The following is a 15,732-nucleotide window of genomic DNA, read 5'->3' on the forward strand; positions in this document are numbered from 1 at the left end:
AGATAGAGCAGTTTAGTTTCTAAGAAGGAACAGGGATAATCTTGATGCTTCAAAGTGCAAGTTTACTTCCATGAAACACATCAGTTATCTGACAAAGAAATATCAAAAATCTCAGCAGCACAGTCTGCAGAACAGTGCTTCTCTGTGGAAGCCCACGCACTGTGCTCGGACACCCACCACGCTTAGCCATGAAGGTGCCAAAATACTGAATGTGTTCCATACGCTAAATGGACTAAAAATAGTAGTAGCGATGTCACCTGAAAGCATTTCCTAGGATTTTGTGCGATTTAGGAGCCTGGTGACCAAAATAAAAGATACCTTAAAATCTGCCCCATGACAGCAAAAGGTCAGAGCAGCTTTAACAGGAGAGGTACAGTCTCAATGCCGCTGTAAACTAATAGCCATAAAAGAAGCTCACACGCTAAACCCCGAACAAAGAAGACAGTGCTTTACGGACACTTACATAACTGATGGTTTGCTGCTAGCTTTAACTCCTCCAGCAGGGATTCTTCCGGCAATTACCGAGGAGTTCTTAGGAACTGGAGCATCGTCATCTGTGTATTCCGAAAACAACATAAATACAGAAAAGAACATCAGTCGGGTTTTAAGAATATATGTCCTTACTATGTACGTATACTATGCACTTACACAGCACTTCAGAGAATCCTTTCACAGATATAAAAGCAAAGTTTTCTGTGTAACATTGTGCTGTTATCGCCTCAACACTCTAACAGTACCTTTCAAGAAACCTTCAGGTTTCATAATCAAACTCAAGCAGAAAAACCTCCAAGTTTTAAAGTAGTTTGAATGCCAACAGCAAAATGGTGTCAAAGGTCACTACAGGAGAGTCTGCCAATGCATGAGGTTCTCTCCCAGTTTAGCTGAAGCTGCTTTGGCTTCTGTGCAGCTACAAACCCAAGAGACCTTTGGAGAAAAGCAAACCACAGCAAAGTCTCACTTCATGAACCAGGTTCCACAGTCTGACACGCTTGCCCTGCAACACAACAGGCCCTTGGCTAAAGCATGAACACTCTGCGCCGTGGCTTCCACAGCCGTGACCTAAAAGCGGTTCACCTGATGCCGCCAGTGCTCAAGACCGACAGAACGCAAAAGAGAGCCCGCGAGCTCTGTCCCTTTCTTGGAGCATCAACAACCAAACTGCTCAGATGCTCAGCGCTTTACAGAATCACAGAATGAATCCCAGACTGGTGGGGGCCGGAAGGGCCTCTGGAGCTGCCCCACGCCCACCCCCCACCTACAGCAGTGGCACAGGACGGCGTCCAGGTGGGTTTGGAATGGCTCCAGCGTGGGAGACTCCCCCACCTCTCTGGGCAGCCTGTGCCAGTGCTCTGCCACTCTCACAGGGAAGAAGTCCCTCCTCGTGTTATAGATGGAACTTCCTATGCTCAGGTTTGTGCCCATTCCCTCTTGTCCTGTCACTGCGCACCACTAAAAAGGACTGTTCCCATCCCCCTGGCACCCTCCCTTTAAGGATTTATAAGCATTGATAAGATCCCCCGTCTGTCGTATTTTCTCCAGATTAGAAAGACCCAAACCCCTCAGCAGAGGAAGAAAAGTAATCTCAGTTAAAAAGTAGGAAAGACATCATCATTAAGTGCCTGTCACGCTGGAATACTTTGATGCAATTGCTTCTCCTTCCCGAGGCAGTGCCTCACATCTTTTCCCTTCAGCAAATGTGTTCCTCTGTGCCACAGAACAGTCACCTCCTATAGGAAAGGACTCTCACAGAGTTATCTGTACTCAAGAGCACCCTGAGAAATGTGACCCTATGTTGTGTATCTCAGGAACATACGTGTAGGGTTAACAGCCCATTTCCTTTCCATCTTTTCCGTCTGCAATCGACTGATGCAGCGAGTCAACACGCGTGTGACAGTATAAATATATAGGGGGACAAAGGAATGAAGGATTTTTATGCTCTTTGTAATATGCTACCCTTTATCGTCACTAAATTAAAAAAGCGGGGAGGACGGGAAACTATGTCATCGTTTCTCCCTGTAACAGTAATTTAAAAACTGGTAAACATTGTCCAAAAAGACGGAAAGCACTTGCCTTTCTGCAAGTGTCGCTTGGTACCTTCCAAGGGTAATAGCTCGTTTTCCCAACGTGAAGACGCAGTTTTTCTTGATCGGTGTTTGTGATGGTACTGAGTCCCGTAATACTCGCCTAAATATATTCCCAAGAGGGAAAAAGAACACCAAAGTTTACTATATTGGCAGCATTGCTCTTTAGGAAAGAGTGACCAATTCCATATTTACCAGATATATAGCACGCTTCCTTTATTGCTCTTTCCTCTTCAATATCGGCAGCAGTCTTAGGCACCCATTCAGGAACATCTGTAGGAAATATTTTTTAAAGATTTCTAGGTATCTATACAAAGGCCTTCAACAATTCTTAATAATCAAATAATAAGCAAATACCATAATGAATTTCATTTGGGTCATAGCTGGAAACTATTTCCAAAACTTGTCAACAACGCTTTTCGAAAAGTGTAATGGTTATTATAATACATCAGTTGTGAAGTACAGTGCAAGGGTCCAAAAACCCCACTCTACTTCCTTGTAAAAGAAAGAAAAAAACTCTTTACAGTTCTCTTCCTCTTCATCCTCCTCTTCGTCGTCTTCATCATTCAGGTTTATAATCACTGGAGGGTGAACCGGTAGTGAAATATTCTTAGGAGTTCTGAGCAATTGTTGATGATGGGCTGGAGGCAGAATCCCTTCTGGTACACCCTGTGGCAACGGGGCATCTGCAGATAACATCACATTTATTTTATTAGGAGGGAACAAGACTATCAAGTCCAGGTTCAGACCAGCAGGTACAGTTTTTAAATCATTATCATATTGAAGAATCGTTAAATAGGCAGATTGTGTCTTGTAGAAAAAATCTTCTGCGGAGGTTGGCATCTTCCAACCACCAGAGAGGAGGAGAGACACTCTCTTCCGAGAGCACCTTCCAGCTACAGAGAGCAGGAAGAATCACGGGCACTCGCTCCTCTGAATGGGCAGAGGAGGCAGTGCGGAAGAAAGCCTTTTGAAAAGAGGAACATCGTGATCATTCTACGCTGCCCCTGGCGCAGGTTGCCCAGAGAAGCTGTGGCTGCCCCATGCCTGGAGGTGTTCAAGGCCAGGTTGGACGGGGCTTGGAGCAACCTGGGCTGCTGGGAGGTGGCCCTGCTCAGGGCAGGGGGGGTCGGAATGAGATGATCTTTATGTCCCTTCCAACCTAAACTATTCTGTGATTCTATGTTTCTATGACTTGCTCTCACTCTGGCTTCCGCCCGATTTCTGACATCTGTCTCGGTTCCCTGCCCTGGACTCTTACCCTGCTCCAGGTTCCAGCTGTCTACCAGGACTCCTGGTAGACAAAGAGCCCCTCTTAGAATGGACTGAGGGAAAAGAAAAGCAACTTATAATTGGGTTTTTTTCCATAAATACTCTGATTTTCAGATATGGTACTGCCTTGCACACTATTACTGTATTTCAATAGCGTCCAACGTTCACGCCTGAAAAATTTATTCAAAACGATGAATGGAAAGACACCTGCACGCACAGCACTGTAGTCTGACGTTCTCTATCCGAGGGGGGTCTCATCCATCTCACGTGTTGTGCTGCATCAACAGATATTGCTACCGGTGGCCCTACCAACCTCCTCCCCCACCACACACACCACTCCTCATTTCTCTTACATCATTACCTGCCTACTCACCGCTTTCACTACTGGAGAGATTTAATCTAGCAAACACCCAAGGAAAGCAACACTTTTACTCCGTGGACCTTGGCAACCTAAATTGCCATTTGTGAGTTCATCTTTCGTGTCACTCATAGGTAGGAAGACCTGTAACGTGACCGCTGAAAAAATTCATACGGCAACCCTATTCAAAGGCCAATACAATTCCTTTCTTTGCCTTCAACTTGCCGGGGCAGCAGATCATACCCAAATGATTTGCCACGGTACGTTTCTTGACCTTAATACATGCTATGTAAGCACGGGAAGTAAGCACTGGGAGGACATTTTCCCATATCTACGCACTCTCATGAAGAAATGGTTGAGAACATATTTTTACTCACTGTTACTCGGTGGCAAAGAAAGTCCATTTATGTAACGAGGTTTGCTGTGATGGAAGGCACAACTGATGCTCAAACAGCCCAAGGGTTGACTTTCCCAGAAACAGGAGGTGTTGCTGTACTTTTGCTGCAGGAGAAAACAGTTTTCAGGTACTGTAAGTACAACAATAAAAATGGACTAAATGGATCAATACGGGGCGTGCTGCTGTGAACACAGCGAGAGAATCTGCACCCGGAACCCACATGAGGACAATGACTGTGTGGGTAAGTCGCACTACATTCCCATGCTCTAGTGGTTGCCTTAAATGTGAATCTCCTCTTTTAAAACTCTTTGGTTTTCAGTAATGGGGGAGATGATACAGTAGTCCAGGTACAACGCTATTATGGTGACAAATATAAACTCGGGTTTATATCCTGGATATGAACGACGTCCCAGCCGACGGCTGGAAATGCCAGGTTGTTGGTTATTTCTTAACCAGTTTCTGAGCAACTTTGTAGAGGAAAACAAAGTCACACTTGAAAACGTTGGAGTATTTGAAGGTCAGTTTCACCCAGTTCCAGCTACCAGTGGCTGGGTCTAGGAGCAGCATCTCAAACCCACGCCACTGTTGGACTGTAGTCAATACGACTGGGCCATCCCCCGAGACACGCCGGGGGCTGGAGCCAAAGCCCATCGCCCCGCCATTAACGCCTAAATCCCCCGTGCTGAAATGGATGCAAGAACAAAGAGCCCTACAGCCGCCCCCGGATTTTCACCAGGTGGAACATAAATATTTCCTGGAAAAACAAACCCCTTTTGAAGGACTTTGCTTTAAGGAACTGGTTTTGCAAAATTCAGGTAGTCGCTATAAGCAGAACTTGCAAACACGGCCTATTTATTCAGAATCAATATAATGTGGGGTCAACAGGACAGTGATGAGTGATCTTGATGCGCGGTTTTTAACTTGTGTGTTCTTTGAGTATCTGAGCCCAGTTCCCAGGAGAAATCGTCCATAGTTTAGATGGTCATTAGCTCTTCTCGCCACTTCCGAAGATCAGATAGTTGATCTACAGATGCTGCCATAACCCAGCCAGAGGGACATAGCAACTTCTAACTTCACATAATAAACCTCCCTTTCAACACGGACAGTTCAAGACAATCAAGGATACAAACCACTCTCAAATCTACTGCATTTACCTGTGCAGAGTCGGAATAAAAGTAGTCGTCATTCCCAGCTGTGGCCATTTTCACCTTTTGTGCTTCTCCTTCACTGCCAGAACATACATGAAAACGTTAAAGCTATCAACAGTCAGGCAAATCGTATCCTTATCCTGAAAGCAGTCATTTTCTTTCAAAAACTAGACCGTCAGAACCTTACCTCTGATTCTTTGTTTGAAACAAAACTACAACCCACAGTGAAACACACACAAACGGAGAGGTGGTACCTGCTCCAGGCTTGCTGGACCAACAAATGCAGTTACCAGCCGGTACAGAATGTTACGCTTCCGAGGTTCCACGGTCGCCAGCTGCTCCTCCAGCTCATGAGGTCATAAAGATGGTGCTTTGGGACCTGTCCAGCTTGAACATCTTCCTTTATCTCCACTGCTTCAGAGTAAAGCGTGGAAAATCGGAACGTTTCAGAGTCTCCCATTCCACTGTTTCCTTAACGTAACATGGAACAAACCCATTTGGCGGGGCTTAAACAGTACCCAGCTGCTTGCTGTAGAAACTGTGGTCTTAGAAACAAATCTGAGACAAACCTTATTCTTTGGCTGTTTTTTAACCAAAATCCTTGTTCTCCGCGTGTTTCTCACTGTACCTTTTTCTTTGGGTAGAGAAACTTGCTGCTTCCTGTTAGTCCCCCGTTAGCCGTTACCTGCTCACATTGATGGGGTTCATTGCTTTTTCTTGCTGCCGTGATGTCCACTGCCACGGCTCATGCAGGAAGAACAGCGTACGCCTGTGTCCCCAGTTAACACCTCTGTTCCCATTCAGGTCCCAGGCTGCCCTGAACAAAAACTATCTAGCACTGTTAGACCAAAACTGGGGAACTTTGGAGTAAAGCATAACAGGAAGCACCAAAAGGAAAAGGAGCTGTGACCTCGACAGAGAAGGATGCCGTCACTTGACGACTACGAAGGATACAGATGAAGCCAAAGAGAAGGGAGGTAGATACATGGCAGAATTCAAGCGAGAGGACTAGAAGTGCATGTGACTGCTGGTTTCTTGGGGAAAAAAAAACAAACCCAAAACCACCACCACAGGGCTGGACGGACTAATCACCGGAGCACACCTGTACTGTACGCCATGGGTCTGCCAGCGGCAAGGATGACAGGAGCTTACATGACAAGCAGGTGCCAGTGACTCCATGGGCACAAATGGTCCGAGGCTCAGCGGTAGTGACACCCAAGCTGGGGAAGAAGTACAAGGGCATCGAAACAACTTCTCGTCTCTCGAGGAGCCCATCAACTTGTCTGTAACTCAAGTATCAGCGGATGGCCTGAAGACTAACTGCAAGGTGGAATACCGTGCGCCTGACCACGGGGACTTTGGCATTGGAATAAAGAGATTTCTGCAGGGATGGATTCACCTGAGCACAGAAGGGGACCAAGGTGGGGAGCGCAGGTGAGAGCTGTGAACAGAGACACGATATGAGAAGGCTCCCACAGTTGCGTAAGCCCGACAGCTGACGGGGGCACACGGGGAAAGGAAAGCTCTGGAAAGCAGATGAGGGCCATGAAGAATGAACTGTGGGTGGGCAGCAGCAGCAGAGTAAGAAAGTGCTAACGCTGCCGAGAGCGATCCAAACAGGGGCTCTTTGTAGCTGTATAGCTGTGCCCAAATGAGGCAGAAAACAAGAAGAATGAATTCTGTACTGGGTTTGCCTGGCAAGGCTTTGGTAGCCCCGCCAGCACCGGCTCCCCGGCCCTTCTCCTGCCCTCAAACCCACCCACTCCCTGCAGCCGCCCTCCCGAGGCCGGCCCCAGCCCCAGCCGCCCTGGGACGTGGCCAAAGCGCAGGCCACAACGGCCCTCACCGAGGACTGCCATGGCCGCGCCGTGCAGAGCCTGGCCCTTCTCCAGCTGGTGGCTCCTGGCGATGCGGTGGAGCCTCTTCAGCATCTCCAGGGCAGTCCCAGACCTAAAGGAAAGCAGGGAGGCAGGACATTTTCTCAGTCCAAAACAGCCCCGCGTGTCACCTCACGCTCCTCTGCCGGTGCCAGGGAAGGGCCCCACGCTGGCCACGTCTACTCAGGGCAGAGCTCACTTCCCAGGAGATGGCACGCTCTCTCCAGCAGCAGTGGCAAATGGCCTCCGGCACCTGCTGCCACCCCAGGAACGCAGCACAGAGGTGGAGGGAGAGCCTGCATGCTGGAAAAAGAGAGTCGAGCCCTGTCGTGGCTCCTCGCTGGGACCCTTCCTGGGAAGCTGGTCCAGCTGAGCTCTGCCCAGCTCTCCCTTGCAGAGGGGGCTGCCCCCAACATGATGGCCAGGCAGGGAAGGGCACCGGCTGCAGCAGAGGGGACCCGCTCCCTGGACAGCCCTGACCCCTGCCCTCTTACGGGTAAAGCCCGTGGCTCCTCGCTGCCCTCTTACAGGCAAAGGCACGTGGCCAAAGCAAGCCTCAGAGGGCTGAGGCAGCACCGCTCCGAGCCCTGGTAAGACTGCCCTGAGCACTGTGGGAGAAACCTGCCTGGAAGAGTTGTAGGAACCATCTGCAGAGACACTCGGCAGCTGTGGAGCGGGCAAGAGCGGCACAACATCTCTGCTGTCAGCACGTGGCTTTCTACAGCTTTGTAAATAAGCTCCAGGGGTTCTCAGGTTGAAGACTCTGGGATCGGATCCTGGAGGTGACGGAGAAGCCTCACCCATCTTTCCTCCACTGCTCTGGTGAAGAATGATCAGTTCCTTGCAGCGCAGGAGGCCAGGGTTGCGTAGAGCAATTCACAAACCCCATCTGTCAGCTGGTACTGCAGAAGATAATAGTTGACACAGTTATGATTCAGCAGCAAATCAAAATTTATTCACGATTTGAGGCAGATCAAAGAGGTTGAATTTTAGCAGCACTTAATCATTAACTGATTTAGGGATTTACAAGATGATTTAAGAAAATAATTCAGCAGCGACTTAATGACAGACACAAAAATGACAAGACTCCCACGAATGGGCACATGAGCACAAACAAACACACAGCACTCAAGGGCTCGCACACACACCTAAACCTGAGTTTTTAGCTGCCTGGACCAAAGGTCCCTTCGCAACGGGAAACTCCAATGAGCCCACGGTGCCCCTTTTTACGCGCGCACAGACAAATGGACAGAAAGCATTGGAGCAAAAAAAGTATAAGAACGCCTCCACTCGTAAGAGCCAATGTGCATATTAGAGACACACGGATAGAGAGGTGGATGAAAGAGGGACTCGTCTAGAGTTAAAATTTCCCTCTTTGAGTTTAGAGCAAATGCTCACAGTGCATCGGCATTCCTCAGCAGGCGATAACGGGGACTGGAGGGGGGTTGACTCGCCCCGGCCTTCCAGTCCTCGAGGTGTCTGCCTGAGCACTGTCTCGACTCAGGGGAGGTGCTGGTCACAGCCCGCTGCCATCCAGGAGAGCTCTAAGGGTCTCACTGGAATTGCTACTTATAGCGTTTGAGATAACTGACTTTCGTCAGGTACTTTTCTACTCCGCCCCAACTCGGACAACGGGATATTCTGAGAAATCAGAAAAAGGAGAGACCCTGTCACAGCTCCGCTCCAACGCTGCAGAGCAGGAAGGGCTTCTTAGAGTGGTACGTGACATAGTCCGCCTATGACACCAGGGATGTGATCTTGGCTGGATCGAGCACCAGGAGAAAAGGAGAGTCATGCTGAGGGATAGCCAGCCTCCATCCCCTGCCCGGGAGGACCAAAGGTGGGCAGTGAAGACTTGGGACCCTGAACTGAGTCCAGCAGCACATCACTAGCCAGGTTCTGGGGCTGATAAACCTCAGGCTGGGCAGCTCCGTTCCCCCCTCCATAAAGGTGGCCATCATCAGGATTTCCTCTCTCGTCCCGGGCAGGAGATTTCCTCCCCGCAAGTGATGGGTTTGGGGAAACCGCATGGAGAACTGCCTGTTGGCAGCAAGGGCAAGGGCACCCTGAAATGATGGAGAACACTTCTGAGCCATTTGTCTGACCACCCTGGAGAGTTGGGCAGAGACAAACTTTATGAAATTCCACAAGGGCAAGTGTAGGGTACTGCACCTGGGGAGGAATAACCCCATGCACTAGTACAGGCTGGGGGCTGACCTCCTGCAGAGCGGCTCCGTGGAAAGGGACCTGGGAGCGCTGGTGGACAACAGGATGCCCATGAGCCAGCAGTGTGCCCTGGTGGCCAAGAAGGCCAATGGCATCCTGGGGGGCATCAAGAAGAGTGTGGCCAGCAGGGCGAAGGAGGTCATCCTGCCCCTCTACTCTGCCCTGGTGAGGCCACATCTGGAGTACTGTGTCCAGTTCTGGGCTCCCCGGTTCAAGAAGGACAGGGAACTGCTGGAGAGGGTCCAGCAAAGGGCTACAAAGATGATGAGGGGATTAGAACATCTCTCTTAGGAGAAAAAGCTGAGGGACTTGGGGCTTTTTAATCCGGAGAGGAGAAGATTGAGGAGGGGATCTTATCAAGGCTTATACATCCTTAAAGGGAGGGTGCCAGGGGGATGGGAAGAGTCTTTTTTCAGTGGTGCCCAGTGACAGGACAAGAGGAAATGGGCACAAACTTGAGCATAGGAAGTTCCATCTAAACTTGAGGAGGGACCTCTCTCCTGTGAGGGTGGCAGAGCACTGGCACAGGCTGCCCAGAGAGGTGGGGGAGTCTCCCACTCTGGAGCCATTCCAAACCCGCCTGGACGCCGTCCTGTGCCACTGCTGGAGGTGCCCCTGCTCTGGTGGAGGGTGGGACTGGGGCAGCTCCAGAAGGCCATTCCAACCCCCACCAGTCTGGGATTCTGTAATTCTGTGGTTCTGTCTCTCCTGGGTGTGGAGAGCTCAGGCACAGAGGGAGATGGTCCCCCGTGCTGGAGACAAGGTCCTGCTCTCTGACAGCAGCGGGGCAATTCCCAGACTGCCCCCTGCTGCTGGAAATGCCCTGGGGAGGTGGCACTCGGTGACCCTCTCTCTCCAAGGCATGCCTCCCGAGGTGGACGGGGGCACCGCACGGGCAGGCCTGGGGAGCGAGAGCATATGAGTACTTTGCTTCCCCCTTCCCTGCCCCGCGTGCCAGGCAGGGACTGGAGGGTGAACGCGGGTGACCAAGGCAGGGAAGCGCCCGCTCTCCTCACCCAGCATTTGGAGAAGCTGCCCAGGCACAACCCTGCGAGCTCGCGGGATGGCACCGGGCAATCCCTAGCAAGAGGCCCCAGCAGCCCCACCAAGGAGCCCAAGTGCTTCCAGATGCGATATCTCCGCAGAGAGAAGGGCCAGGAACAGGATCACTGACAGCCCCAGTGACCGTGCTGCTCCCAAGCAGTGACCGGGCAGAGGGGTTTGTCCTATCACCCTGGAGGCCCAAAACCCAGCGCCCGGACACGCAGGGCTCCCTTGGGGGCTGTGTCATGGAGGGGACACACGGCACGCGGGGGTGACGACTCACCTTGAGCCTGAATGTCTCCTCAGGAATGTCCAGTGTGTGGGTGCAGATATGAAGGGCCCTCTCCCACTCCCACGCTTTGGGCGAGCTGACAGCAATGCAGGACCTGGTGGAGGGTGCGCCTGTCTCATGATGGGTGCCTTTCTCTCCCTGACGCCCTCTCCAGCTCCCTGCTTCTCTGAAGGCTCCCCTGTACAACCCTCAGCCCCACTGAGCACTGAGCCCAGCTCTCCGCCCAAGCTCTTGACAGGCCAATGCCTTTCCTTCGCCCGAGGGCTACTCACATTGACCACAGCGTTGGAGCAGTCAGAGGTCACCTCTGCCTCGAGAAGGGTCTGTCATGATCCGGCCCAGATCTTCCACATATGAGTTGAGCTTAGCCTGAAAGCAGAAGGGGACGGAGGTTTGGCATCGTGGGGGCTGCCGGGGCGCACTGGGATCCCAACGCAGAGGTGGGCAGGGACGGGCTGGGGGGTACCTGCACGTGCTGAGCTGTTGCCTTCGTCTCCCCTGGTACTTCTGTCTTGTCCATGGAAGGAAAGGACAAGACGTACCGGCAGCACTCAATCAGCATATTCAAACTTTCCTCACTGCTAAGAGGTCGCTGCATCAACCTGCCCAGAAAAAAAAAAGGAAAGGAGAAAAGGAAAAAAAGGAAAGGAGATCCCGGCATCCCGCAGGGTGTGCTCGCTGGCCACAGTCCTGCTGAGCCTGGCGGGGACCCTCACTCACCCGTCTGACGCAGCTCGACCTCGTAGGGCGCCGGTGGAGAAAAGGGTCACAAAACGGTACGCAGGAAATGAAATTAACCAAAGGACATACAAAATTTTCCCAATTACAGTTGCCTATAAAGGCAGATCCATTAGCGGTACAACCGCCTTTTAGATGCACCACCCCTCACGGAGGGAACTCCAACAGAAAACGGTTGGTTCACTCAGCAAAAAGGATAAACGGTAAATGGCACTATAAGGCCGCTGCATTAAACATCAGCACTGGCAGACAAATACTAGAAGGTGGTGAGGGCAGTGCACAAGTGGGAGAATTAGGAGCAGTTGTTTGAGCAGCACAGAATGGAGCAAAAACCATCTATGCAGACTCCTGCGCTGCGTGGGCCGGTGCCACCCGACAGCTCCGTCAGTGGGAAACCCTGAACTGGGCAGGAAACAGATCTCCGGTTTGGAGAACTCAAGATTGGCAATTCTCGCTCGATGTAGCCAGAAAAACACCATTCAGCATGGGATGGCTGAAAGCTCACGCCAAGAACAATGAGCCAGACACAGAGTGGAACCTCAAGCTGCATGAGTTGACCAGAATTAGGAAAATAAAAGCAGGGATCACCTTAAATCCCAAGTCGTATTGGTTGGGGAATGGATACGCCAAAAATTAGGTCACTGAGGGAAAAAGTGCTTTGCTTTGTCGCACAGAGCACAGGTTGGGGCTGAACAGAAAACTTGTGAAGTTATTCTTAGAGAATGTCCCCAGAGAAGATTAAAATTACAAGCCAATGCCTCCCTGTCCCTCTCCCCTCCCGCTGTCCCTCTCCCTCAGTTTCTCCCTCCTCTGTCCCTCCCCACTCCCTCTCTCATCTCCCGCCCCTCTCCGCCCACCCCACCCCACCGCCCCACCCCTCTCCCCGCTCTCCCCCTCCCTCCCGCCCCTCCTCCCGGCCCCACCGGGGCTCCGGGGCCTGGCCCTGGGCCGGGGCAGCCCCGGGGAGGCGGCCATGGCTGCTGCGGGGGGGCGGGGGCGGTGTCCCGCAGGGCCCGAGGGCGGGAAGGTGCGCGCGGGGCATGCTGGGAGCAGGCGCGCCCCGGGGCATGCCGGGAGCTGTAGTCCCGGGGCACGGGGCTGCCCGGCGGCCATGTTCCTTCCTGGGGCACTCAGGCAGCTGCCATGGCCCCGCAGGCTGAGGGGAGGGCTGGGGCCGCCCCGAACCGCCCGCAGCGATGGGGTGCCGGGCAGCTGGAGCCGGGCCCGGCCCGTGATTCGTGACAATCTGTGTAATGCTTAGGGTATTTCACAGAATCATAGAATCACAGAATCATAGGGTTGGAAGGGACCTCTGGAGATCATCTAGTCCAACCCCCCTGCCAGAGCAGGGCCACCTTAGAGCCGGTGGCACAGGAACGCGTCCAGGGGGGTTTGGAATGTCTCCAGAGATGGGGACTCCACCACCTCCCTGGGCAGCCTGTGCCAGTGCTCTGCCACCCTCAAGGTAAAGAAGTTCCTCCTCGTGTTTGGGTGGAACTGCCTATACTCAAGTTTGTGCCCGTTCCCTCTTGTCCTGTCACTGGGCACCACCGAAAAGAGCCCCATCTCCTGGCACCCACCCTTTAAGTATTTATAAGCATGGATCAGGTCCCCCCTCAACCTTCTTTTTTTCAGACTAAAGAGACCCAATTCCCTCAGTCTTTCTTCCTAAGAGAGGTGTTCCAGTCCCCTAATCATCTTGGTAGCTCTATGCTGGACCCTCTCCAGCAGTTCCCTGTCCTTCTTGAGCTGTGGAGCCCAGACCTGGACACAGTACTCCAGATGTGGCATCACCAAGGCAGAGTAGAGGGTGAGGATGACCTCCCTTGACCTGCTGGCAACACTCTTCTTGATGCCCCCCAGGATGCCATTGGCCTTCTTGGCCACCAGGGCACATTGCTGGCTCATGGGCATCCTGTTGTCCACCAGGACTCCCAGGTCTCTTTCTACAGAGCTGCTCTCCAGTAGGTCAGCCCCCAGCCTGTACTGCTGCACGGGGTTATTCCTCCCCAGGTGCAGCACCCTACACTTGCCCTTATTGAATTTCATAAGATCCCTCTCCGCCCAACTCTCCAGCCTGTCCAGGTCTCTCTGTATGGCGGCACAGCCTTCTAGACCCTGCGCCCCTAACCACAACCCTCTGAGCTCTGTCTTGCAACCAGTTTTCTATCCACCTTACTGTCCATTCATCTAACCCACTCTTTCTAAGCTTCCCTATGAGGATGCTGTGGGAGACCCTGTCAAACACCTTGCTGAAGTCAAGGTAGACCACATCTACCGCTCTTCCCTCATCTATCCATCCACACACCATCATAGAAGGCGATCAGATTAGTCAGGCATGATTTCCCCTTGGTGAATCCATGCTGAGTACTTCTGACAGCCTTCTCTTCTACACGTGCCTTGAAATGACGCCCAGAACGAGCTGTTCCATCATCTTTCCAGGGATGGAGGTGAGGCTGACCGGCCTGTAGTTCCCCGGGTCCTCCTTCTTGCCCTTTTGGAAGACCGGAGTGACATTGGCTTTCCTCCAGTCCTCAGGCACCTCGCCTGTTCTCCAGGACCTTTCAAAGATGGTGGACAGTGCCCCAGCAATGACCTCTGCCAGCTCCCTCAGCCCTCGCGGGTGCATCCCATCAGGGCCCATGGACTTGTGAATATCTAATTGACCTAACTGGCCCCTCACTTGATCCTCCTCAACCCAGGGGAAGTCTTCCTCTTTCCCCATTACTTTCTCCAAGGCCTGGGACTCCTGAGGGCTCGGCCGGGTAGTAAAGGCTGACGCAAAGAAGGCATTCAATAACTCTGCCTTCTCCGCATCCTCCGTCACCATGGCTCCTGTCTCATTCAACAGTTGGCCCACAGCTTCTCTGGTCTTCCTTTTGCCTCCAATATACTTGAAGAAGCCCTTCCTGTTGAGCTTGACATCCCTTGCCATGTTTAGTTCCAAGGCGGCCTTGGTTTTCCTTCTTTCTTCCCTGCACACTCTGGCAGCATTCTTGTAATCTTCCCAAGGGGTTAGGCCATTCTTCCACTGAGTGTAAACTTCCTTCTTCCACTTGAGCTTGTTCAGAAGCTCCCTGCTCAACCAGGCAGGCCTCCTGCGTCCCTTGGCCGATTTCTTGCTCTTCGGGATGCACCGATCCTGAGCTTGGAGGAAGCGGTCTTTGAATACCAACCAGTATTTGAATTTGGTCTTTCAATACCAACCATTTCTCTTGATCATTCCATGTTTGTTCCCATGTTTTGTAAAGTTAACCCACTCAGTAATCCAGGGTATGCAAGTGGCTGCAGTACCTCTGGATTCAACAGATGAAGAGACCAAAGCAAAGGAAGCTACTCACTCTCCAATGGTCATAAAACCAAGGGAAAATCCAGAGAGAACTGCTGTACAGAGGGCACTAGCTAAATCTGAAGCCACAACACGAATCAATTTGATAAAACAAAAGGCGAGGGATTGTGAGGAATGCAATGGTGATTCGTGTCAATATGGAACAGTGCTGTGAAATAAGGGAACAACTTTAGGTTGTGCAAACACAGGATGTGCTGGGGACCTGCTGGGGCAAATGTGTACAGGCACTGCTCTAGTATCCAAGCCAGTCTCTGCCATTCTAACTCTCACTTTTTTTTTTTGCTCTCCTTCTTTCCGGTTCCCTGATCCTCTTTTTCTCTTCCTCTTGTCTCTGTCCTGAAGCACATGGCTGTGTTTTCATTCCCTGCCTCTTTGTCCTGCTCTGCATCCCCCTGATTTTCACAATCTCTCTGGCCTCTTCCCTGTCCTGTTTTTTCTCTCTCTGCCTGTATTTGTCGCTCCCTGGGCCCATCCTCATTTTGTCTCGCTCCTTCCTTATCGTCAGAGAATCTTAGAACAGTTTAGGTTGGAAGGGACCTTAAAGATCATCCAGTCCCAACCCCCTGCCATGACCAGGGACATCTTTCACTAGACCAGGTTGCTCCAAGCCCCGTTCAACCTGGCCTTGAACACCTCCAGGGATGGGGCAGCCGCAAGCTGCTGCTTCTCTGGGCAACCTGCACCAGTGCCTCACCACCCTTACAGTGAAAAATTTCTTCCTAATATCTAATCTAAATCTCCCCTCTTCCAGTTTGAAGCCATTCCCCCTCATCCTGTCACTACATGCCATTTGTAAAAAGTCCCTCTCCAGCCTTCCTGTAGGTTTTCTTCAGATACTGGAGGGCTGCTATAAGGTCTCCCTGGAGACGTCTCTTCTCCAGGTTGAACAAGCCCAGCTCTCTCAGCCTGTCCTCATAGGAGAGGTGCTCCAGCCCTCGGATCATCTTCAT

General features: G+C 51.7%; 1 protein-coding gene and 2 long non-coding RNA genes across 3 annotated transcripts; all 3 read right to left on the reverse strand.

Annotated features, from left to right (window-relative positions):
* Nucleotides 1-459: 459 nt before the first annotated feature.
* Nucleotides 460-5,985, reverse strand: LOC309681494 (uncharacterized protein C12orf50 homolog; the record flags this gene model as incomplete). The annotated part of the gene is made up of 7 exons (XM_082495378.1): nucleotides 5,826-5,985; nucleotides 5,263-5,727; nucleotides 4,089-4,212; nucleotides 2,606-2,767; nucleotides 2,277-2,354; nucleotides 2,071-2,184; nucleotides 460-554 (listed from the first exon to the last, which is right to left on the reverse strand). Exons 2-7 carry the CDS (start codon nucleotides 5,308-5,310, stop codon nucleotides 460-462), a joined length of 621 nt encoding a protein of 206 aa, XP_082351504.1. The 5' UTR covers nucleotides 5,311-5,727; nucleotides 5,826-5,985.
* Nucleotides 5,986-8,019: 2,034 nt separating this feature from the next.
* LOC309681516 lies at nucleotides 8,020-10,998 on the reverse strand. The gene is made up of 3 exons (XR_014270040.1): nucleotides 10,968-10,998; nucleotides 10,687-10,789; nucleotides 8,020-8,035 (listed from the first exon to the last, which is right to left on the reverse strand). It is a non-coding gene; the product is annotated as an uncharacterized lncRNA (long non-coding RNA).
* A 21-nt stretch (nucleotides 10,999-11,019) lies between these two features.
* On the reverse strand, nucleotides 11,020-11,438 carry LOC309681535. Its single transcript, XR_014270043.1, has 3 exons — nucleotides 11,416-11,438; nucleotides 11,162-11,297; nucleotides 11,020-11,064 (listed from the first exon to the last, which is right to left on the reverse strand). It is a non-coding gene; the product is annotated as an uncharacterized lncRNA (long non-coding RNA).
* Nucleotides 11,439-15,732: the final 4,294 nt, after the last annotated feature.

Source organism: Vanellus vanellus (genome assembly GCF_965231255.1).
Source record: "Vanellus vanellus genome assembly, chromosome: 25".
NCBI lineage: Eukaryota > Metazoa > Chordata > Aves > Charadriiformes > Charadriidae > Vanellus > Vanellus vanellus.